Below are 24,266 nucleotides of genomic sequence, written 5' to 3'. Positions count from 1 at the left end.
AGGCTTCAGGGTACACGGGCGCGGCGGGCGGGGAGACCGGGGGGGGGGCGGGGGAGGGCGCGGCCCCGCCCCCGCCCGCAGGCCCCGCCCCCTCGGGCTCCGCCCTCGCCCCCGGCCCCGGAGTGGGGGCGCGGGGCCCGCGCTCGCCCCGTGAGGTCACTTCCGGGCTGGGCCGGAAGCGGCGGGCGCGCGGCCGGATTTGAATCGCACGGCTCCGCGCCGCTGCTCCGGTACCGGTACCGGGGCCGCGCCCCGCCGCGCCGCCGCCATGCCCATCCGGGCCCACTGCACCATCTGCTCCGACTTCTTCGACAACGAGCGGGACGTGGCGGCCGTGCCCTGCGGGCACACCTTCCACCGCGCCTGGTGAGCGCCCCGCCCCGCCGGGCCGGGGCCGTCTGCGGGGCAGCGGGGCGGGCGGGCGCTCCGGCCGGGGCCGGCAGCCGCTCGCCGGCGCGGGGTACCGGCCCCGCAGGGCTGCGGGTTCCCCCAGCCGGGGCGAGCCCGTGGCCGGCGCCCGCCGCCCTCCCGCCCGGCAGCCCCTGTCCCCGGAGCCCCTGCTCGGGCCGCTCCCCTCTGAGGGGGCTCTGGGCGTTCGCTGCGCCCCTGGTGCCCGCTGTGACCCCCTTCTCCCCCGCCCGGGCTGGGGAGCCGGGGGCGCTGCCTCCTCCCTCTCAGCGGTGGAGGCCCCGGCCGCTCTGGGGGCCGTCGGGGCAGCGATTCTGCTCCGCAGGGGTCCGGAGGAGCTCACGAAGCTGCCGCAGGAGCCTCGGCTGTGTTGTCACTCCGCTGGCTGTGGTATCCCTTCTCCAGGAGGGCTGGTGCCAGCAGATCGCTCCTACACAGGGTGTTTATCTGGAAGGAGCGGTGTTAGATTATGAGTGAAGCCTCCCAGGCAATTTCATGCTTTTGCCGGAACTGTTTTGCAAGTGTTTGTGTTGGAAAGAGATGGCTCTTCTGAGGAAATAAATTCTGTGTGTGGGGAGGGTGCGGGCATTTGCTTTTCTGGCTAACGAACTTGGAGAGGGACCATCGCTCGCTGGTGCAATGGTCACTTCTTAATCGGCGGCGCAGCTCGGGCTCGTCCTCCTCTAACGACCAGCGGAGGAGGAAGAGCTTCCAAAGGTAACCTGCCAGCTCCAGATTGTTACCCTGCTCCAAAAATAAACCCTTCCAAGTGTGACGTGATGGCTTGGTTGCAAAATGCATTAGTAGCTCTCCTGAGGAGCCCGACAGGTTTGCATTCATCATCTCGGAGCAGAGACCGGCCCAGTCTCCCTCGCTCTGCAGATGCGTGTTTGGAGTCAATGGCACCCTTTGGGGCTGACCAAACCAGGGATCTGTCGGCTGTCGTATCCTGATATAGCAGCTCTTGTGCCGCTCCGTGTGCGGATCCGTTCGCTCCTGCGAAGCTACAGTTGTTCAAAGACTCTCTCCCAGGGAGATCTGAGCTCTGTAAAATCTCTGCTCTGGTAAAGATAAGCTGGCGTGCTAAATTCAGCTGGGAATTGTCTCGGAGGTGAAGGTAGAGTGTGCGTGCTGGAACATGGCGTTCCTGTTAGCTGCACCTCTGGACTAAATGTGTTTCCGTTTTTAGTTTGTAAAAGGAGTCGCATCCTGCTGTCTCCTGGTGAGTTGGGGGGTGGCCTCTGGGAGCAGCACTCCTGGATTTTGAGGATTCACCGTATGTTTTCCTTTCCTTTCTCAGCCTCATCCAGTGGTTTGATACAGCACCAAGCCGGACTTGCCCGCAGTGCAGAATCCAGGTAAAACCATCACCTAGGTACACCTCTGTATTTCTATGGCATGATGCTCTGCAAACGGCACCGATGAGCTGTGGCCTAGGCCTGTGGTGGTACGAGGAAAAGGCTCATGATATGAAGCAGAGAGAGTTTTCTGTCCCTTGAGGCTCTCCCCAAAGGCTTAGAGGGTGAACGCCCCTTAGCAGCCCTTCTGATTAGAAGGGGTGGTCTGAGGGTGCCCAGCTGCTGTCTGTGTTGTAGCTTCTCTAGAAAGGGTCTCTGGGCTTTCATGGCTTTTATTTATGCTGAGTAAGTATTGGCATAATGACAGAAAGGGCTGGAAGGGGTTAATCAGGACATCTGGCTTGTTTTTCTAGAGTACCCTGCTGCTTCCTCTCAGGTAAGCAGCCCATTCTGCTGCACGTGGTCCTTATAATTGAGTCCTTGCTTTGCAGCACTCGGCCCTTCATTGAGAAAAGCAAAGGCTGGGGAGGGAAGGATGTGCTCTGCTTCTGAGATGGAAGCCAAGGCTTGGGCATCCAGTGGCTTAATCAGGACCTGGTCTTCTTTGAAGTCCCTTGTGTCACCAGCCTTGATGCCGCCAGTGGGTCTTGGCGTGTAGCAGCTGCAGGAGACGTTGCCTCACATTCAGATGTAGGCTTTTAGCCAGCTGCAGCTTGGGCTTGTTCTGTGTTCGTGCTTCTTTCTTCCTCTCAAGGTCTTGGCCCTTGTTCCTTCCCTGACTTGTTGATTCCCTCTGTTCTTCACTGCCTCTTACATCTCTGGGTTACCATGGAGTTATCGCGAAATAACATCTTATGTAGCAGTAACTATGCAATTAGCTGGTGTCATGACTGTATATAATACTTAAAACACAAAGCTGTAACTGCATGGGGGAGGTGTGGAGAGCTATCAAATTCAATTACAGCACCTTCTGCCTGCAGAAAGCAGCACATACTTCTGTCTTAGGATTTGGCATCGTGTTAGCTCAGTGTCAGCTGCTTGGGCCTTAGCTGCCAGAGAACAGACTGCGCTTGATTCAGAAATGCCTGAATCTTTCTGCTGCGGCTCAGGAGCTTGGCTGGAGTCATGCTCCCAAAACTGAGGGGGGGGGGGGGGTCTGCTGCTGTGCTGATGAGCCAAAGCAGAGTATCATTGCTAATGATGTCAAGCACATGATCTGACTTGCCTTTCATGGCAAGTGACAAGATGGTACCTTCTCCCTCTCCATCTGTCTTCCATATCCATTGTGTTTCCATACCTGCACCCACCAGCCTCTTCTGTCTCCTGTGTTTAGGTCGGCAAAAGACACATCATCAATAAGCTGTTTTTTGATGTTGCCCTGGAGGAGCAGGCAGCACCGGATGCAGAGACCTTGCAGGTAATTTGACTGGGTTGTTCTTCTGTTGTGTGGTGCATCTTGGAAGTGCAGACGGGGCTGCTGGTCCTCTGCCAACAGCTGCTTCCTGAGCTGGTGCTCGCTGTGCTCCTGTTTCAGACCTGAAGCACATCAGTGTCTCCTGCCTGTCCCTGTTCTCCCTCTTGGTGCTCGCTCAGTCTCAGCTCTGTTGTAAGGAAGTCTCCATGTAGTGGTTCAGAGCTCCCCCTGACCAAATCAAGAAGCCTCCTGTACTTTACTGCTCTTCCGTCTGGTTCTCACCTGACCCGGAAACCTCCTGAAGCAGCATCAAATAAACATCCAACTGCTGCTTCTCCCTTGGGTCTCAAAGCCTTGGGGATGAGGCTACAGAGCTTTTCCAAAAGGCAGGAGAAGGAAAATCCCAAATGCAATGAACTGCTGCTGGTGTCTGTGGCTTTTTTGTGCACAAGTCCTGCTAACCCCTCTGGAAAGAAGGGGCTGTTAGAGGAAGTGCCACCTCCTCACTTCTCTGGAGGTGGGTTTGTTTGCACGGACTGTAAGGAAGCAGGGCAGGGTGGTGATAAATCGTGCTTTCCCAAGAGAAATTAGGAAAAGGATTGCCTGAAGCTGCACCAGCAGGGGAGTGGAGAGTGCTGGGGCTGTGTCCATGGTGGGGATCCTGGCTGGAGCTGGGATGCTGGGTGGTGTTCTCCAAGTGCCACCCTTAGGTGCGGAGAGCTGGGCGTGAGAAGGGATGAAGGCAGAGTGGCTGTTCTGTGTTCTCCTCCTTGTTTAGTGTGGATGAAGCATGGCTCCTTATGTCTTGGAGTTGTCTGTTCCAAAAAAATGTAATCAGTTGACCTTGGTATAATGGGACGCTTGTACCCTCTTGTGTTTAGAATCAGCATGTGCAGCAATTACCATAATTAGCAGTTGCCATGACAATGCTATATGTATATCGTATGTTTTTAAAATAAAGCCAGCCAGACTATAGTGTCAGTAGCACTGTCATTCTTGAAGACCGCTAATAAAGAAACTGAAGGCCAAAATATGTGTGCTGAGGAAATGAAAAAGCATCCCTGGGCACCTGAAGCTGTGTGCCCTAGAGGCAAAGCAATGGCTCGGGGCGGATAAACGTTGCCTTTAGTGAGTATTCAGATCTGTTCTCGCAAGTGTAAATAGATGCGTGATTCAGAAATGGGTTGACTGGAGAAAATTGCCCTAGAAAAGCTTTCTGTTCCTTCTCACCCCCACCCCAGGATCTAAGATGTGTTCCCCCAGCCTTCCCCTCCAGGCAGGCTGCGCTGAAGCACTGCTCCCTTGCTCAAGGGCAGGACTGTGGAGCTGCTCCTGCACACCAAGCTTGATGGTAACTCATCACGCTACTACAAAGTTTGTTGTGTGGCTGTCAGAGCCACATCTAGCCCTGAGCGTGCAGCTTCCCTAACGAGAGCGCTGAGGTCACTATCTAATGGGAAAGAACCCAATATTTTCTGTGTAGATTAGCGTAGTTAGTTTGTGTGGGCATTTACTGCCCCGTGCACTGATTCAGGTTGCTGCTGGGCTGATGCTGGTTTGTCACCAGTTCTATGTTGTGTGCTGCCTTGTTTCTGGAGGATACGGAGCACCTTAAGAACATGGGCAACCATCGTGAGTGGGATTTAATGTCCATTTAGACTGGAGTTCTGTCTGCAAAAAAGTGGTGACTTCCTCAGCCAGAAGTGATTTCACCTGGAAAAAGTCCCCAAATCCAGGGTTTGTTTGCCAACCACTGCCTGTGCCTCCAAGAGCCTGGGCGTAGAGTGGTACTTGGCTCCGTAATCAACTGGAGCTGTATCTGTGCAGCCCACAGATGTCCTGAAATGAGCATTTGGCCTCCTGCCATGAAAAGGTTGGACTGGGGCAAGGGAGTGTGCTTCAATGTGCTAGAAAGCAGAGTGTGTAGCTGTGGTCTGCTTGTTGTCTTGGGGAGACAAGCTTGGGATGCTCTTCTGAGAACCAGTCTTCTGCACCCAGTTATAAGTGGTCAGAAGAGCTCCTTCATAATCTGAAACCTCTTCTTGTTGTTGCAGAATTATCCAAATGATTTTTTGGATAATAATTGCCTTTCATGCTATTCCTCACTCTCCTTCTGTTCTGAAATGTTTATGGTCAAAGGAGTGCCGGGGCTGCTTTGCTTCCCACCACCGGGCATCAGTTTCAACTGAAACACTGGAGGGAACTTGATTCCTTGGAGTAGCTGCAGACCACAGGCTGCACACTGCGACATGTCCAAGCGTTTCTGAGTGCTGAGCCTGGGTTTATCCTGTATTGCTCTTAAAGATGGTCCTCAGTGATCAGAACAATCTCCACGTGGCTGTTCCCAGAGCAAGAAAAGTGTGAGTTTTGGGGTGTAACACCTCGGTGAAGCTCGTCTGGAACCTGACACTTTGAGTCGCTTGTGATCTGGGGAGCCAAGAGCCCTTCTTCCAAAGGAAAGGAGACTTTGGCTTGTTCAGCTTGGTGAAAAGGAGGCAGGAGGAGGAGGATTCCTGCCTGTAAACCTGCTGGGGAGAGTAGAAACCTGGGAGGACAGCTGTCTGTGTGTGGTCAGGATAAACTTATTTGATCTTGGGAAAACGTGGTCTTGTAACTCAGGCTGGCAGAGAGAGGAGAGCTTCAGTCAGAGGAGTTAAAACTGGGAGCAGCCTTTAGGAGCTGTGGTGGAGGACGAGGCATTTCAGATTAAGTTGATGAATGAGGTAATGTTACATAGCTGCCCGCAGTAGCCCGGGATTTCTTTGCTATCATGCTAATTAGCACATCTTGTGAGCTCACTAATCGTTCCTGAATAGGACTCTGAGGAAGCTACTCCAAAATAGTTCCTGCAGCAGAGTTAATTCCATGTCAGCCCGCCAGCTGTTGTGCCCCTGGGGGCAAATCCAAGTCAGCTCTGCTAGGCTTTGCATTTAGTCCCTTCTGCTTACTGAGCTTTACATCCCATATTCTCTTTCCTGCCTTTATTGTCACTAGCAGAGCTTCGCTCTGGTCCTGTCAGATCCATGGTCACTGGTGCTGCTATTCTCAGCTCAGATTTGCATGTAGCGTTCCGGGTTGCACAGATTTGTGTGCTCTGCTTCAGTATTGTGTTGGCATTTTATTGTGGTTTTATTCCACTGCAGTTCCTGCCTGACTTCTTATGTGCTTTCCTCTGCAGTTCTCTAACACAGCTTTTTAAGTCATCTTCTGTTGACTCTTTCCTGTATATATTTATCTGTCTTTATATATATACATGCACATATATATATATATTTATATATTGCCCTACTTTGTAACCTCTCTATACTTCCTTTGGCTATTTGCCAGTGTTCTTAAGTCGTACCACTTTGCTATCTATAATTTAAACTATCGAGCATTTGCTGCCTCTTTCTGATCCTTAATGAAGGTGCTAGAAACATTTGACCTTCCCCAGACCCTTGTGGCATCCAGGAGATGTTACGTGCCCTCAGTTTGGTATGGATTGGTTTACCGGTGATCTGTTTATGGCCATTTGACTGAGCTGCTAGCTCATATCAGCATCCTGAACTGCAGTGACTTCACCGTCCGTCAGAATGCTAGCTAGTGCCTTTTGATTGTATGCTTGGTTACCTTTTCAGACATTTGGACATGCCCTCCTGTCTCCCACCTGCACCCGATTAAAGTTCACTTCAGTTCAAAGCAACTCTCAATCCAGTTAGTCTGGCAACATCCCTGCCTTATTGCCTTGTTTAGGTAAAATGTTATAAAAATTGTTCCTGTCTGATTTCCTGTGTTTCCCTGAGAGCCTTCCAAAATTATTCAGCTAAAACAAGATGACTGACAGTGTGAGAAACACAAGGTTGACAAGGCTAAGACAAAACTGGGATATTCTCTTCTCCCCCTGAAGAATGCCATTTGGAGGTGCTCTTTGCGTTCCTTGTGCTAGTGCTTGCTTGTAACTTGGTGCTTGCTGTGACTGCGTTCTCTTCTTAGCACCTGGCCAGTGCAAATGTCCTGCTGAGAAACCTCTCGGGTCCTCTTAAGATCTGGCACAAGCTCCTCTGCAGGGCATTTCCTAACTGGGTTTTCTGTGTGTCGTTTCAGAATGAACTGGACAAGGTGAAGGCTCAGCTTTCCATGAAAGGTGAGTTCCAGCTGCTTGCGGGGGATAGGCAGCCCATGATCGGCAGGTCCTGGGCTCTGCCTGTGCTAGGTGGCTTGCCCAGGCCTGAGGAACCCGTGTGCAGAGCCCAGCCCTCTCTGAAGCCTAGGGCGTGGTGCAGGCTGCAAACTGTTTTGCTGGAGCAGCTTCTTCAGAGCTTTTCCTGAGGCGAGAGCACCTAAAGCTGTACCAAGGTTGTAGGACAGAGCCAGAGTTCACGCCCTGGCCCAGCTCTGCCGTAACTGGGGAGCTCTCTGAAAGTTGAGAGACATATATGCAATTTTTTTGCCCATCTTCCTAATCACAAGCTACAAAAGTGCAGCATGGCTATATCTGGAGCAGGCTTGCTGAAAGCAAAGCCCTTGGTTTGCTCACTGGGAAACTCACAGCTGCATATGGCAAAGGCTTGTTCCTTCTAACAAATGAGGGGGTAAAAGTGGTGCCCAAGCAGCAGTGGGAAGGCTTTGGATTTGTTTGGCTGTTGCAGTGCCACATGTGTCGCGCGAAGAGCAGACGGAGTTCAGTGTGTGTGCGCTTCCATTTTCCCATCTTTAATTTTAGAGGATGTTTGAGGGAGGCAGGAAAAGCAAAAGCCCTGGAGACTTGTCGATGGGTTTTAAGCATCGTCTGTAGGCAGCCTGTCATCAGAACATGAGTCATGAGCAGCGAAAGGAAAATGTCAGTCTGAGTGACAGAAATCCAAAGACACACTAGCAGAAGGAGAAAAAAAATCTTTAAAGAATGCTGGGGGCTCACCCACGCCCTGAGAGTCGTCTTTCCTCTGCCGTCCCTGTGTGCACGAGACAGACATGAATAGCCAGTAGATTCAGGATTCAGTCCTTAGCCTGAGAGCAGAATTGGATGGTCTGCATGTCTCTATTCTGAGGCCTGTTTTCTTGCCAGCTTGGTTGAGTTTAGTGACTTGATAGAGAGCCAGATCTTCTGGGGAAGGTGGCTGGGATTCTTGCTAGGATGTTATCCAAGAAAAACTGCTCGAAGGCCTGCTTATCTTCTCGACTTCTGGTGAGTAGAGGTTGGGTTTGACATTCCCTGTCCCATTCTCTCTTCATATTGGAAATGAGAAGCTCCTTCCCACCTCCTGCCTCCTTTGCTGTGGGCACTCTGCTCTCTGGTGGTTCTTGCGTATAAATTCTTCACTTAAAGATGTGCTGTGTGCTGTAGAGGAGCTGTGTAATTACCAGTCTCTGATCAGCTTGCAAATGGCTCTAGAGGTGCGGAGCTCTGAGCAGACCCAGCAGGCGCTGGGGGAGGCACTCTGAATGAGCTGAAAACTCATTCCTGCAGCACAGGGAGGTTTGACTCCTGCCATCTGCCTCTGGGCAGCTGGGAACGGAGGAGGGGGAAGCCCTAACTCTTTTGGTGGATGTGGAGTCCCTGCAAATGCAGGGGAGCATCTCCAGGCTGTGCTGCCTCTGGTGAGGAAGGGTTATTCAGATCAATGGAGAAAATGCTTTGCTAAGGAAGAAATCTGTGTTTCCCTAGCCACCTGTGTGCTTCTGCTGGGATATGTTCCTCTCCCCCAGTCCCACGTGGCTCTCTTACTGTATGATCGAGTAGTGAAGCTGCACTGCAGGTCATGCTTCCATGGAATGTGTTTGAAAATGGATTGCTTGCAAGGAGAAACAGCTTTTTGGAAAGGCACTGATTTGCTCTCCACCGTTGTCAGGCTGGAGCCATGGACTATTTTAGCAAAGACAGAAGATACTGAGCTGAAGACTTTACCCTGCTCTCAGCAGGATTAGATGGAGGGGTTGCTGCTTTCCCTCATTGCCCAACTGCTTCGAGCTTTCCAGTGATGCTGGCTGTTCCCTGCTTAGGTCTGTCAGCTCCTGATGATGGTTCTTGCTTTGTGAGCTGTTCTTCCCTTGTCTCGACAAAACTGAAATCTGGTGGTGTCTTCCACTACCTTCTCTCTGGCGGTCAGAGGCATGTGCTTTGTTCCTGGATTGCCTGCATGGGGAGGGATAGCAGGACTCAAAGGTTTTGTGACCTGCAAAAAGTGGGTGCTCTGGAGAATCTGCTTCAGCTGTCGCGTGTCCTGCAAAGTCTCCAGTGCCCAGCAGAGCTCTGCTTTACTGCCTCTTGCCCTTCGACATAGGTGCCGTGGTGAGGGTAGCTGCAGCAGCGTGGTGACGCAGCAGTGTGGTGGATCGCTGTACGCAGCCACCCGACAGCCCCCGAAGGGCTTCCCCGCACATAAGGCTCCATGGGGAGAGGACAGGCTGGGGGCTCGGCTCTCCAGCTCTGTGACGGCTCGGTGTAACACAAGAACAGTTTTCCCTGTGCAAGTCTGGCTGTGAGAGCATGCAAGAGTTAAGATGCATCAGCTTAATGCTAGCAGGGCTGGCACTGGAAAGCTATTAAAAGGAACTTGTTATCTTTAGTAAAGAAAATCTTGAAGCCTGCTGGCACTGGGAGAAGCAATTGCTCATTACAGACCCTGGTGCAGACAGCTCTTAGGGAAATGGCTCTCTACAGGAACGGCCAGCTCCTAGCAGCCTGGAGCCTGAGACTGCAAGCAGTGTCTGTGTGTTGTGCTCTGCTGCTGTGGGGCAGCTGAAGTCTGGGTTACTGGGCCATGACCTTTTTCCTTTTTCTTTTCCAGAGAAAGAAAAGCGGGAATGCCAGGCTGTTGTGGATGGGCTGAGGGACACTCTGGATGTGCGCAATGCCACAATAGAGTCGCTCCAGAAGGTGCTGGGAGAGACAGAGATGCTGTGCTCCTCTCTCAAGGTACCTTTCCCGTCCCTGGCAGCACTAACCATTGCATAGTCGGTGTTAGTTTTGTTGAAGATCTCCACGGGCCCTGCTAATAAAGAAATTGTGCTGGTGGGATTTTGGATCTCGTGCCTTAAGACTCCCATCTCCTTGATCTCTGAATGACAGAAGGGCAGTGTAGCTGGGTTTTCATGTTGGGTTTATTAATCCAAAGCGAGTGGTGGTGTCGCTGGTCTCAAGGTCCTGAGTGTGCTCCACTTGGGGGTGATTCAGAGGCATAAAAGCCAGGCCTGTGGCTTGCGTACAAGGGGCTGCATCTCAAGGCAGAGGTGGCTGGAGTCGGGGAGAGACGCCAGCCCAGCCTGGGGATGCTGGCTGAGCCTTGCTAATGAAGTGGCAGTGCTGATCATAAAGGTAGCAGCATGAACCAAGAGTGGGAACTGGCCCCAGCGCCCCATTACCAAAACACTGGCTCCCTGCGGTAGAATGTTCTTCTGAAATGGGTTTAGGCCAGGCGGGATTCAAGGAAAATTAGTTTCTTAGTTTGATTGGAGGAGAAATCAAACTGAAATATATGGAGGGAGAGTTGCAAGCTTCAGCTGAGTGGGATTTGATCCAGCTAACTCTCCTGCCTCTGTTCTGTTGCCAGGGCTTTCTTTTGGTTAGGTTAGTAATGTATGAAGTCCAGGGATCAAATATTCCTGTTGTGTTTCAGCGTGCAGTGACTCAGTGTGTAGTCATGTACTGTGCGTAAACAGCAAGTGAAAGAGGGTAAGAGCAGGAGACGCTTTGTTGGGATGTCTTGTGGTGAGGAGAGCGACTTTGCCTTGGCGGTGTGCTGGGATGGGCAGTCTCCACTGTGTGAAGATGATGTGCCTGTCACAAGAAGATGGGGTTCAGGCAGGTGAGGTTGTGAGCTGCGGGCCAAAAGGCAGGGTAGGGGGTCAACTGCACTTCCCAAGATCTCTGCCCCTTGGACTATGGGTCTGACCCAGTAGCCTAAACTGCATCATGTTCCTTGACCTGCAAGGCCAAGTGGCCTGGGGAGAGCTTGTACATGGGTTGCGGGGTCGTCTTGCTGTATGTCACCTGCAGCTGCGCTTTTCCTGGTAGGAACCAGTCCAGAAGGTCTGCCTGACACTAGCAATGTGGTGCTGTCACAGGGTGGAAGGAGAGAGATAGTAAGGAATTAATGCCAGACAGGCCTTGCTGTGAGCCAGCACATTTTTTTTTTGCCTGACCATGGGATTATATCCAACCTGCTTGGGTGTAAAGGTAGCCTGAGTCTGTGCCATGCCAGAGATGCTCCTGGAATCCCAGCTGTAGCAGTGGCAGGATACTTCTGATGCTCCCTACTCCTGCAGAAACAATTCTGACAGTGGAAGCTGGTGCTTGCTGCTCAACTCAACATCTCTGTGCTTGGTTTTCCTCCTGGCACCTCAGGAGGAAGTTCTCTGGTTATCTTGCCTGTAGCAAAACCCTCTGTGTATGCTTAAGTCCTTTTAATGAAAGCTGGGCAGGGCAGAAGGATTAGGGACCTGGAGGTATCTCTTCTGTGGTGTACGGGGTTTCCTAGCTGAATGCCAAGCACTGTCTTATACTGCATCATTAAAGATTAAAGCACTAAACTTCTGCAGTGAAAATACAGGCTTAACTAGCTGTGACGCAGGTCAAGCCCACAGGCTGCGAGCTGTTCCTGTCTTCTGCTAGCGCTGTCAGCTGCTGCTGAACCTTTGTATGAGAGTTTGCTGCTGTTTCAGGCTGTCTGAGGCTAGGAACTCTGCTCCAGCCTGGCTCAAAACACTGCTTTGGGGATCCGAAGTGCAGAGAGCTCTGGTTAGGAAGAGCCAAAGATGGGCTCTGCTTAAGCAAGAGTAACATGTGAGCCTGCAACACTGCGCCTCTGCAAAGTCCCAGCAGTTTCACAGGTGTTTGGTTTCTGTGGCAGGAAGTGGATAAAATCCTTTAACTTCTGCGTGGAAGGGAGCTTTACGGGGCGATGGTCTTTGCCCAGGCCTCTCCCTGGAGTCAGCACTGTGCTGAAACCAGGCCCAGAGCCTTTTGAAGCTGCTGTGCGAGGTGCCCAGGCTCACACAAACCTAGACAACACTGACGCATCGGAACGGTGCTAATTCAGGCCAGCTTTCCCCGTCCTCTGCCACACTGCAGATCTGTGCCTTTTCAGCTCAGCTGAGGTTCTCTGTTACTGCTGCCTACTGCTGGAGAGCCTGGAAAGGTGATGGCTGCAATAGGCTTGCAGCCTCTCCAGGCAGGTGAGAGAAGTGCCCGGGTGGGTGTCTGGTTTGGCTGAGGTCTCCCAGAAGAGACCCACTCCGCATTCCTATTGATGTTTTAAGCAGCTAATGGCAAGGAGAATCGGGAGGCTAAAGCACAGGGATCAGCTGTGCATGGAGGAAAAAGCAATAGCGAGGTTTGCTTGCCGTGGACTCCCTTGCTTTTGAAAAACAAATTGTCGCTGTGGACAGGGTACTGCCCAACCCCACAAACGCTCACAGTAGAAAGGAGGCTAAGACGCAGTTTCAGCACTGGACTCGTCTTGCGATTAGCACTGAGACCCTGCTGCGCTTGCAAGGAGCAGAGCTAGGGGTGCAGCGGGGAGGGAGCTAAACTCTCCGTAATCCTGGGCTGCTGAGGTGGTGATAGCATTAAGAGCCAATGTATGCTCCCAGCTGCCCGCAGTGCGCATAAGCCAGGATGTTTCTCTAACAATCCCTGGAGCCTTCCTAACGGTCTGTGTGCGCTTGCTTCTCTGCAGAAGCAGATGAAATTCTTGGAGCAGCAGCAGGAGGATAACAGAAGTTCAAAGGAGGAGGCCCGCCGTCTGCGAAACAAGCTGAGAACCATGGAGCGGTGAGATCCCGGGCTCTCCCTGGGCCTTGCAGGCTGGGCTGCATGCCCCTCTCCATCTCGGAGAGGGAGGGAGGGGTCCTGCTGTGCCTGCTGCAACATCCACCTCCACATGCTGGATTGTCTTACCCCGTAAGGTTGGAAACTGCTGCATTAGCAGGCCTGCCCTTGCCTGTCTGTGCTCTTGCCCCTGCCATGTTTCCAGATGGCTGCTCTCCCTAAACAGCAGCAAGGCACGGTACTGTGTACAGACTGGCCTCATCGCTAGTGTTTTGAGTGTGGCTACGTGCCATTCCTGTTGTTAGAGGATGCTGGGGCAGAATCCCAGCCCAGGAGCAGTCAGCCACAGGGCTATAAGGCCCGAGAGCAGAGCCATCGGCCCCATGTGCAGTATGTGTGCACAGCTGCCCCTTGTCTAGGCTGCCCATGTAGCACTACTCTTCCCTAGCAAAAAGCCCTGCTTGTGGTGGGGCAGTTGTTGTGGGAGAGACATCCAGAGCACCTGCAGCGGGAGCTTAGGCTGCACCAGCTCCTTTGGGGGAAGCAGGGCTCCAGCCTCTTTCCCAGCATGTGACTCATGAGCTGAGGGTACTTTTTTTTTGTGCAGGATTGAGCTGTTGCTTCAGAGCCAGCGCCCCGAAGTGGAGGAGATGATCAGAGAGATGGGGGTCGGGCAGGCAGCGGTGGAACAGCTTGCAATCTACTGTGTCTCATTGAAAAAGTAGGTGCTGCGGACTTGGCACAGCTGGCTCGTCTTGTTTTGGGTGTCCCTAGGGAGAACCCTCTGCCGAGTACCGGCAGGCAGACAGGCTCTGCAGGGCTCTCACCGCCTGTTTGGGCCTCCACTGGGTTTTGACTGGCAGATCCTGGGGACCTAGATTGGAGCCTGTCACACTGAACTGTTCCTGTTGTCACTGTAGTGACATGCATGTCACCATGGGAACTGTCTCCAGAGTTGTCAGTGCACCTATGAGGTGGTGATTATTATTCCCTCTGTTCTCCTCTCACGCCCGGGGGGAAATGAGTGGATGAGGGGCTCCAGGTTGTACCCTCTGCTGCATTGCACTGTGCAGCTGTGGCCTCGAGTGCTCTCTGGCAAGGCAAATCTGCAGTGCTGCCCTCCCTACCTGGAAATCCGTCTGGTCCTGCTGGGCAAAACTACAGCTTCTTTGGGTCTGTTCTGATGGCAGCTGAATAATTGCAGCTTTGATACAAAGCCGTAATGAGGCAAGTGTCCCTGTGGTGTAATTGGGAATGAATGTGCATGGCCAATAGTGTGAAGTCTCTGAAAAGTCACTTAAAGCAAAGTCCCTTATTTGCTGCCAGCATGGAGGCTGCTCTATTGTCTGTCTGTCTTTTCCACTGGCAACTGAAATGTCTGGATCGAGTTTCCATTTTACTGGTGAATTCTGTTCATGCCCTGTTCTCAGGCATGGTATCCTCTGCAGCTTTTCTTCTCCCGCGTGGTGTAGCGGTATGTTTGACACTGTTGGTCAGTGTTAGTACACTCAGCTCTGTTCCCTAAAGGGCTTTGTGTCTCCTGGGTTTTCTCTGGTGGCTCTGCAGTCGCAGAGCTTCAAATTAAGGGTCTTGGGTTGCCTCTGAAAAGTTCTAGCTCAATCCTATCATAAACAGCATGAGTCTTCTGGTTTCTTTGCAGGGAATATGAAAACTTGAAGGAGGCTCGGAAGATCTCTAGTGAGATGACAGAGAAGCTGAAGAAGGAGCTGTTTTCTGTCAATAACAAGGTAAAGGGAGAGTGTGAGTCGCCAAGGTGACATCTGGTCTGTAGATCCCTGTCAATAACCGTGGCCCAAGCCCTCTGCAGTGACCCCCTCCCACACTGAGCACTACTTGAGTGGTACGTATGGGTGGTGTGGAAGTGTCAGGCTGGGGTTTCTGGGTCAGGGTGTGATGCTGCGGTGAGTGAATGGCTCATCGGCTGTTGTCAGGAGTGCAGTCTCTGGGGACACTGGTGGGGCAGCATGTGCAGAGCCAGCCAGAGTTTGGCAGGGAGCCTGGACTGGAAGGCAGCAGCATGCAGGTGCTCCGCTGCTTCCACTGGGCTCTGGAAGCAGCACTGCCTTCATCCTGCCAAACTGCTGAGCATGAGCTAGCTCAGCTGCCAGCCACTCCTGCTGCAGAATCGGGCCCCTAGGAAAGGTGAGAAGGGGTTTGGAGCCAGCACCAGTTGAGCAGGGCTTAGCCCTGGCTTGGCACAACCACAGTCACACTCAGCCTTGTGCCTTCAGCCGACTGAACTGGGCCAGGGCTCCTGCGTGATGCTGAGCCCAGGCAGGAGAGGTCCCTGGGGTGTGGTGAAGACATGCAGGTGGCTCTGCACAGAGCCTGCCTGGGCTGGTCCTGCCCTGGCGCAGAGCACGGAGCTGCTGCCGTGCCTCTCTTGCTGTGCTCCTCCTGCTCCAGGCCTGGCTGGGCTCTGTTAGCTCAGGTCAGGAATCGCTTTCTGTCAGTTCTGGTAGCAAGTCCCCATGAAAAGTGTGTGCATGTCACCTCCAAGGCACAGGTGTTCCCTGGGGCATGCCCGCATCCAGGCTCACAAAGTGGGAGACTGGGGGTGGATTTGGCCTATTTTTGTTACCTGGCCGTAGCTGTTGTGGTCCCCTCAAATGGAGGAGGAGGTTCTCAGATTGCTGTGCTGTTCCCCAAGGGAGTTAACCCCCTCCATGAGGTGCTGCTGCTGGAATCAGGCTGCTTCTGGCTGAGTCGGTGCCAAGCTGCAATCACCGGCTTGGGTCAGGAGGATGCGAGTCAGTGCACTCAGGGCTCTGGGCTTGGCTGACGGAGAGCTGACCGTACCGACACTTTGTGGGCTGGCCCAGACTCCAGAACCCACAAATGCCTCTGATGTGGTAGCAGTCCACTTCTTGACTGCTGCTCCTGGCATGCTTCCCTGTTGAATCAGGCTTGTCCATGTGCCACTACTGCTGATGCACATCCATCCTCCAGCCTGCGGTTTGCAATTCCTGTGCTCTGGTGTGTTCAAAGTCCTGCAGGAATTCAGAATGCAGCCACCAAGTGTTAGAGCAGGGAAAAGCTGTCACCATCAGGCATAAATGCTCGGGAAATGCTATAGGAAGGTTTGTGTTGGGCAAGCAGCCCTGGAGATCCCTCTGCAGGCAGCTTGAGGAAACGGGCAGGCATTGGATTGCTCTGATACAGGAGAGATTGGTCAGGCTGCCACAGGAAAACCGAGCCCTGCAACTGGAAAGTAGCATGTGCTGCAGAGCATACTGCTCTCATGGGGGTCTGCAGTCTCCCTTACCTACGTGTTGTAACTAGCACTCTGCTGTTTGGGGGTGTTTGTTCTGCAGCTGCAGAAAACAGTTTCGGAGTTGGAGAAGACAAAGGAGGAGTTAAAAAGCACCCAGAAGGATCTGAAGAATGCGGACAAGGAGATCTTGGTGAGAATATCATTCCTTGGTCTGCAGTAACTGGCAGCTGGCCATGGCCTGCAGCTGCAAAGCCAGAAGTTATGCTGGCTCTTGCTCAGTGACTAGGTTACCCAGCCCACCATACCTCTCATCTGCCCCACCTCTGAGCTCCACCTGATGCTGATTTATGGAAAAGGGGCAAAGTATCTGCTACTAAATCTTTCCTTATCTTGCTGTCTGCTTTCCCTTTTCCCTCCAGAGTTTGAAGAAGAAGATAGACATCCTGCAGGATACTCTGAAAGTCCCATCTGTAACCAGAGAGACACTCAGTCGACTAGTCTTTGAAAGGTTAGTGAAGTACATCCTCAGATACAGGCCAAGGATAGAGGTGGCAGGTCTAAAATAAAAGCTGACAGTTTAACTAGCTGGGGAGGCAAAGATGTGCTAGTCTGGCAGGCATTGCAGTAGTGCGGTCGTCTTGCTCCTTGTATCCTATTTTGGTGGTTTTTCTTCTTGCTGACAAGATGGTGTTTGGTTTACCTGGAAGGAGTGTGTGTGTTGGAGGGTTTGGGTCAGGAAGGGATGGAAGAACGGGCTATGTTTTGACAAACTCTGCCAATATGTCCTGCCCAGTAAATACCCCTAAAGCTGCTCTTCTGGTTGCCTCAGAGTTGGCCTTCTAGTGAGTGTGCCCTGGCATATGGAGACCAGAGATCTTTGCCAGGCAGAGGAACCTAGCCTGAAAAATGGCATCTTTTATGTTTTTATCAAGCCCTTTCGAGGAGCCTGTGCTATTACCCCAGTACAGCAAGCTGGGTTGTGTACACAGAGCAGCAGTGTGTTTCCCTGGGCTCAGAGTGCTGCTGTTTATAGCGCAGGCCATTTGAGGGTGAACAGTAGTTTGGGATTTTGACTATAAACTCTGGGATTCAGCTTGTCCTTTCTGTGACTTGTAAGCAGAATGGGACTCTGATCCTGGTCCCCACTGCTGTCTTGCAACTCAGTTGTGTAGTGTGCAGCTCTGTCGTCCTCTCGTCTGCTGGGTGGCAGGCAGTGGTCTCCTGATGGCTGACACTTTGCATGGCCTTGCAGCCCCGCTCCTGTGGAACTGCGGCACCCGAAGCTCCACCGCCCGGCCCACAGCGATGAGATCAATCTAGATGCTACTTTTGATGTGGACACCCCTGAACATCAGCCCTGCAGATCTCTCTTCAGCCCTGCAAAAAGGCAGAAGCTGGATAAAAAGCTGTGAGTTCTCCCTCCTCTTTCTGCTTCTAAAGGAGATCAAAGTCTTGCTTCTTTGGAAGTTGCTGTGTGAGATCAGATAGCTCTCCAGCTGCCTGATGTCGTGCTGCAAGTTTCGTCATCATTTGCTTGGCCTTGTCTGTCCTTGCCAGCTCCACTTGAACAATAAATCTCTGCTGATTTGCTCCTTGGGCTTCTTACAGGCCTCCTGTGGTAAATCTGGCGAAGAAAGTTCTGAAGGAAACAGTGGAGGTAAAAGGGCTAATCTTGATTTTTATGTATCACCCCTTTGATTCTGCTCTTAATAACCTTGGGACAAAGGACTCATTTTTTCCATGTAGGAGATGCTGTGACTGTAGACTGGCCCATCTATAGAACCACAGTACATGCTTCAAAGTGCTTTGCTTGACAGTCTCCTAGAAACACTGTATTGCTGCCTCAGGCCTCCTGGAATTGGGCAGGAGAGGGAGGATGGGGACCCACGTGCTTCTTGCTGATTATCCTGCCTCAGAGGTGCTTCACACACACAGCGTGGGGCTGACCACAAGGGCCATGGGGTCGGCTAAGGGGGCTGTTCTCCCAGGCTTGCTGGGTGCAATGTCCTGCCTCCCAAGTGCTGCTCCACATGAGCCCCAGTGGGAGGTTTGAAGCTGCTGTTCTTTGGCCTGACATGTGGTACAGCAGTACCTACTACCTTAAATAGCTGTCTGTTATTAGTGCTCCCTGTACGTGGACTAAATTCAGCAGATCATGCTGGTTAAAGGGCTTTTCTCATTATTTTGTGGGACAGAACTGGGCAGATGATCTGGAGGATGATGCTCTTAAAGGACTCTTGCCAGCATTCATCAGGAACTCTGTTCTCTCCAAGAAGCCATCTTCGGGTAGCTTGCTGGGTCCCCACAAGAACACGGGCACTGTAAGTATGACTGTCCAGTTGGTGAGCTTGTCGAGGGCTGGCACTGGACGCCTCTGTCCTGAAGTGACCCTAGAGGAGGAAGCAAATGAGGCTTTTACCTTCCCACATACAGTGTGCAGAAAATAAATCTTGGAGCATGACCTGGCTACTTCCCAATCTTGCAGAGCTCCAGGGATGACAGATGCTCATTCCCTTCCCGGCAGCAGACTAAATAGCCCTCCATCTCCCATTCCTCCACCTCCTTGGAGCTTGGGGTATTTTTCTCTTATTCTTCAGTCCCAGTGACAAAATCCTAAGCCTTCCTGCTGCTTGGAAGGCTCAGCTTGCATCAGAAAGCAACCCAAGCTACCCAAACTTTACTAACACCCTTGGGTCTGTCTTTTTCCAAAGATGAGGGCTTAACACAAGTACCGAGTGTTTCCAGGTGCTTGTAACCCCTCCCCAGAACCTGTGGCCTGCAAGGCTCCCCCTTCCCCATAACCAACATGAGGAGAGGTAGCCAAGGCTCTGTGCTGTTGCTCCAGGCTCATTTCTTTCTCTCTCCTAGGTGAGGATGGGATACGATGGCTTGGGAGGCCGAACAAAGTTCATACAGCCTGTATCCTTTCCTGCAGCTCGCATGGCAGTAGCGGTGCTGTCTGCAGCACCACTACCGCAGCGGTGATGAGTGGGAACCTCATCTCTGTTTCAGCCATCTTGGGGAGTCCTGCCCCCCAGCCAACAGAAATGGGCTAGGACCGTCAAGGAACCATCAGATTTCTCTCTATCTGACTTCGAACAAGTCTGAGCTCAGCAAAGGTATCAAGGACCTGAACTTGCTGAGGGCATTATCAGAGGCGGCTCATTCAGAGAAGCATATCAACTAGAAATCAGTACAACTTGCAGGAGCTGCCTCTGCCCTTGGGATCTCTGAGCAGCAGCGTAGTGCAGCCTCTTCTGGCCGCATGCCTGCCAGCCCGTGCAGCCCAAGCCTTTGCTCCTGCGGGACGCTGCTGCTTGGCCGTGCCTGTCCTGGTGGGCAGCCCTGCAGCGGGTGAGGAGCGGCTGGGCTGAGCTCACCCGGGGACAGGGAGCTCCTCTGGCTCCCGCTCCTCATGCAGGAGCAGTGTACCGTCCCCTGCGGAGGCTGCCCCTCACCTGCCTTCCCCGGGCAGTGCTGCCAGAGGGGTGTGTGGTGCACCTATGGCTCTGACACTGCTCTAGCTCCTGGTGCTACTTTGGAGGGGGTTTGTGCTCTTTGTAGAAAACCAGGAGGGCGAAGCAGAGAAGCGATGAGCTGGAAGTCGTGACCTGCTGGGAAACGTTGGGCTGCTGCTCCTGTGGCCTCACTGTGGAGGGGTGGAGGCACCCAATGGCAGGGAGATGCTTGAGCCAGATCTCTGGAGCCAGATGTGCCCGTGCTGCCAGGCCGAGGTGAATGGAGAAGGTGGGCAGCCATCCCAGTGCCGCCCCTCGCACACGGCCGAGGGAGGAGCAGCTCATTTCCCTAAGCCTGAGTGCTGCCCGAGTGCTGTTTGTGTAACCCTGCGGTTCTGCTAGCACGGCCTGCACCTGCCTTTCAGCGCTGCAGCGAGTGGCTGCTCAAGACTGTTTACAGTTCAGTGATGTTTAGTTTCTGCCACTTCTGTGTCTTTGAAGATTTGTATGATGCCGTGTGAGTTAGAGAGGACTTGTTGCTCCAAGGGCTCTTCCCTTGGGGTTGCTCTGCCTTGGGAGGCTGCAGGCTCTGGCTGCTGTGCCTTTCCCAGCGCAGTGTCCTGGCTCTGACACGCAGGGTAGGTCTTGAAGCTCTGATAGCTATGCTTAAACGCTGTTCTGTGTGCAAGGGGGTAGCATAGAAGTGGGAAGCATTCCTTGACTCATGGGACAGGAGCATGCCTGAGCTCTGCTGCTGTGAGTAGGGGGCAAAGCCCAGCCTGTCCTGCAGGGAGTTTTTCTTTGGGTGCAAATGTATGGCTAGGTCCCAGGTCTGCGGTTCAGGCTAGTCTGCAGCAGGTATTGGATCACGTGTGTCCCCAGGGCCTTGGTCTCTACTTTCCTTGACAGTTTTACCTCCAGACAAACCTGGCAGAAATCCGTCCGTTAGCAGTGAGGAGCAAGAAGAAGAATGTCTCCAGGCCAGCATCTGCAGCTCCCTCCGCATCTTCCTCCAGCAGCAGCCAAGCCAGACTGGACAGTTTCCTGCAGTGAGAGCCCCTGCCTTCCTGGGGAGCGGTTGGGCAGGGCGGCCGCAGGGCTGAGCGCTCTTGCCCAGAGCCTGGCACCAAGCAATGTGCAACCACTGCTGTGCGGGGGTCTACTGTTTGCAAAGCACCAATGCTGTGGTGTGGTGAGACCAGCTGCCCTGGGGAGAATCCTGGCCTTGCAGCAAGCTGACAGGAGACCAAGCCTCTGGCTAACGCTTGGACTGATTTACCCCACCCCACCCCCCATTTTACCCCTCCTTCCTCCTATTTTCATGCAGAATAAACAGGGTTTTCTCATCTTCTGGCTTGCTCAGAGCTCTACGGTTGCTGCTGCTGTTGGGCGCTCTGCCATGAGGTGGAACTGCACTTCTTGGATGCAGCGGCAAGCTAGAGATGTGGGAAGGGTATCTGGGATGTCAGTCTGGAGCGAGAGCAGCGAGAAGGGACCTGGACCAGCTCTATGCCTGGTGTAAATAGTTCCAAGAAAGTTTTCTGGAGGAAGAAGTGTGCAGAGGGCAGAGCAGTGCTGGCCTAAGTTGCTGCAGGGTGGCTGTATATTCATCATCAAATTAAATACCTTCCCTCTGCTGCAGGCCTGTGTGGGCTGGGGAGACCCACAGGCAAGCCTGGGGTGTTCTGCCTTGCCCTGCTTTGGGCCATGAAGTCCACTGCGCTTTTGCAGACTTGGCACTGAAATTGCTGACCTGGGGAGGAGGGTGTTGGGGGTGACCCCCTGCCCTGCTTGGAAACGGGGACACCGCTGTGCTGGTGTGACCTCTGTTCTTGGCACGCGTTGGTGTGAAACTCGTTTATGAATTTCTATTTTTTAATGAGATTGTAGCGGTTTTGGTTTTTTTTGTAACTGGCCTCCGTAGTGATTTAAGGGTTTGGAACGGCCTGAAGAAGTGCTGAAGAACGGCTCCCTTCAGGGGAGGGGGAGACTGATGGGGCTCAACCTGTCTGGGGTTCTTCAGCTTGGAGACATGGACAGGAGCTCCCCTCTTGCCCCACAGCTGAAGCAGGGCTGTTCAAGCTGCAAGGAGCAGACTTGGTGAGGTGCCTCACTACAGCACTCTGTCCTGTACAAACCTGTGATGTTTCCTATTTCCAGCTGCTTCAGGCTGGAAGCCTCAGTGCCTGGACTGGCTAAAAACATGTCTTTAGGGAATAAAATGTACCACTGTGCACACTTGTTAACACAACTGGCTTCTGAGGGGTGGTCTCCTTATTGCAGCTCAGGGTGGAGGGCTGAGCTCAGGCGCTGAGCGTGGGGTGGTGGAGGTGCCTGACCCTTCTGAAACCTGTGGTGCCAGCTCTGAGGAGACAGGCCCCTTCTGCAGGCGAGGGCTGTGGTGGGGTGAAGCTGTGATGAAAGTGATGCCCGTCTCCAGGGCAGTGAACAAGGCAAATGCCTGCAGAGCACGAGCTGTGTCTTGCCTGCATCACTTGGGGCTGTCTGCTGAATGGCATGGAATGCCACTTCAGGGAAGTGGTGGAGTCGCCATCCCTGTAACAGACGTTTGGATGAGGTGCTTAGGGACATGGTGTAGTGGTGGGCTTGGCAGTGTTAGGTTTACGGTTGGACTCGATGATCTTAAAGGTCTTTTCCAACCTATACGATAGAGGGTAGAGAGTCTGGAGGAGTGTGAGAAGAGGGTTCAGAGGGCTGGAAAAGAAGCTTGGGGGGAAGGGAGGGGGGGCTTAATCAAGTGGAGTTAATTCTGGAGAAGAGAAGCCTGGGAGAGGGTCTGCAGGGAGCCCTTTAGTGCTGCCTTCTTTTACTTAAGAAGGCAGCAGTGAAGATCTGGGTGCCTGGCTCGTGAGGGATGTGGGTTTCTGTGGTGGGGTGCTGGAGAGCTGGTGCTGTGCCTACCCATAAAGGTAGAGCTGGTCCCAGCCTGCAGTGGAGGCATTGGGAAGGGCTTTTGGGGCTGCCCTGCTCTAGCCCTGGCTTGGGGACCTGTCAGAGCCACGGGGAAAGTACTTGCATCTGATCGAACCAGCCCTGTCCCCTACTCAGCTACGGCCCCGGGGCTGCCCTGCCTGTGAAGCTCAGCCCCAGGGGCCGCGTAGCCCAGTGTCCCCTCCAGCAGGGACAGCAGTGTCTGCGCGAGCTGGCATCTTCGTGTTCGACTTCAGCTGGGTCTGCTGCCCCCTATTACTTTAATCTAATTTCTACTTGAAAAATAAACTAATCCTGGGCCAAAAAGTTCTCCTGCTCAGACTGCAGTGAGCAAAGGACCTTCGTTTCGGTGTCGCTTGGTGCTGGCTCTGCCTGCTGCGTGCCTGGGCAGCGTTTTCCTCCATCTGCTGCGATCTCCTAGGCTGGCGTCGCCTGAACGGCTTTCCTGGGCTTTGGCACCAAGGCAAGTTTAAGCCAGGGCACTCAGCTGCTGGGCACTGCCTGAGCTGGGGCTGCTGCTGGCGGCTGCTCAACCCTCTGCCGAGTTTAAAGCGGATGTTTTGAGTCTTCTCTCTTTGGGAGAAAAAACAAACTACCAAAAAAACCCAAAACAAAACAGTTTTTTTCTTGTCAGTCCTGCTCCCCTTTCATCCGTTCCTGCGCTCTCCAGCTTCCCCTGTACTTGCTGCTTTTAGAAGTTGCTTCCGATGTGTTTTTGTTGTTTTATTGCACTTACACGTTGCCCCAGCCCAGAGCTGGAGCCTTTGTGCTCTTGCTGGGTGATGATTTCAGCTCCTCAAAAGCTGCTTTTCTCCTTCTGTTACACGGTTCACACCCTACAGCTGGCCCCGAGCAGGCCGGCAGCGAGCCCTGGCCGTGGGCACGGCCGCTCCCCGGGCTGGCGGGAGGCAGGGGCGGGCAAGCCGGCGGGCAGGGGCAGAGGTGCTGTCTCCAGGGGCACGTCGGAGCCGGCTTCTATTCCGGTGGAACCGGAGGGGAGACCAGACCCAGTTTCGCGTTCATTTTAGGATGGAGCGTGGCGCGCGCGTTGACGCGCAGCCCGTAAGAAGCGGCTGCTGGCAGGGCTTGAGCCGTGCTAAACGCTGGGAGCGGCGGCTCGTCCCCTGCGGGGCTGTCGGTGGGGAGCGGGCAGGCAGCTCGCTGTCCCCGGGGAGCCGGGGTCCCCTGGGGGGGTCCCTTGGGGGTCCCCTGGGGGGTCCTTCCTCTGCCCCCCGCCGGGCCGCAGCCGGGCAGCGGGGCGGGGGCTGCAGCAGGAGAGGGAGCGGGAGGCCGCGGGGTGGCAGCAGGGGACAGGCAGTAGGGACAGGCAGGAGGGGGACAGGCAGGAGGGGGACAGACAGCGGGGAGACAGGCAGCGGGGACAGGCAGCAGGGGGACAGGCAGGAGGGGACAGGCAGCAGGGGACAGGCAGTAGGGGCAGGCAGCAGGGGACAGGCAGCAGGGACACCGGCAGCGGGGACAGGCAGCAGGGGGACAGGCACTAGGGACAGGCAGTAGGGGCCAGGCAGCAGGGACAGGCAGCAGAGGACAGGCAGCAGGGACAGGCAGGAGGGACAGGCAGGAGGGGACAGGCAGCAGGGAGACAGGCAGTAGGGAGAGGCAGCAGGGGGACAGGCAGGAGGGACAGGCAGTAGGGACAGGCAGCGGGGACAGGCAGGAGGGACAGGCAGCAGGGGACAGGCAGCAGGGACAGGCAGCAGAGGGGCAGGCAGGAGGGACAGGCAGCAGGGAC

At 53.8% G+C, this 24,266-nt stretch overlaps 1 protein-coding gene across 2 annotated transcripts; it reads left to right on the top strand.

Annotated features, from left to right (window-relative positions):
* The first annotated feature begins 117 nt into the window (after positions 1-117).
* Positions 118-21,802, top strand: TRAIP (TRAF interacting protein). 2 transcript variants are annotated; one of them, XM_072876075.1, is made up of 15 exons: positions 123-366; positions 1,709-1,766; positions 3,040-3,123; positions 7,204-7,243; positions 9,888-10,015; positions 12,777-12,871; positions 13,476-13,589; positions 14,529-14,616; positions 16,204-16,293; positions 16,523-16,611; positions 17,356-17,511; positions 17,712-17,760; positions 18,299-18,424; positions 18,972-19,022; positions 20,483-21,802. In XM_072876075.1, the coding sequence occupies exons 1-15, from the start codon at positions 269-271 to the stop codon at positions 20,612-20,614; spliced, it is 1,398 nt and encodes a 465-aa protein (XP_072732176.1). In that variant the 5' UTR covers positions 123-268; the 3' UTR covers positions 20,615-21,802. The 2 variants fall into 2 exon arrangements, with proteins under 2 accessions (XP_072732178.1, XP_072732176.1); XM_072876077.1 differs by lacking the exon at positions 17,712-17,760 and having other exon boundaries at positions 118-366; positions 20,483-20,573.
* Positions 21,803-24,266: the final 2,464 nt, after the last annotated feature.

This window comes from Ciconia boyciana, chromosome 11 (genome assembly GCF_034638445.1).
Source record: "Ciconia boyciana chromosome 11, ASM3463844v1, whole genome shotgun sequence".
NCBI lineage: Eukaryota > Metazoa > Chordata > Aves > Ciconiiformes > Ciconiidae > Ciconia > Ciconia boyciana.
Note: the sequence above shows the minus strand (reverse complement) of the source record. Positions and strands in the feature narration are given on the sequence as shown.

Coding starts and splice junctions, on each gene's coding strand:
- TRAIP (XM_072876075.1), top strand. CDS start 269: ATGCCCATCCGGGCCCACTGCACCATCTGCTCCGACTTCTTCGACAAC. Junction 367..1,708: donor CACACCTTCCACCGCGCCTG/GTGAGCGCCCCG, acceptor TTCCTTTCTCAG/CCTCATCCAGTGGTTTGATA. Junction 3,124..7,203: donor CGGATGCAGAGACCTTGCAG/GTAATTTGACTG, acceptor GTGTCGTTTCAG/AATGAACTGGACAAGGTGAA.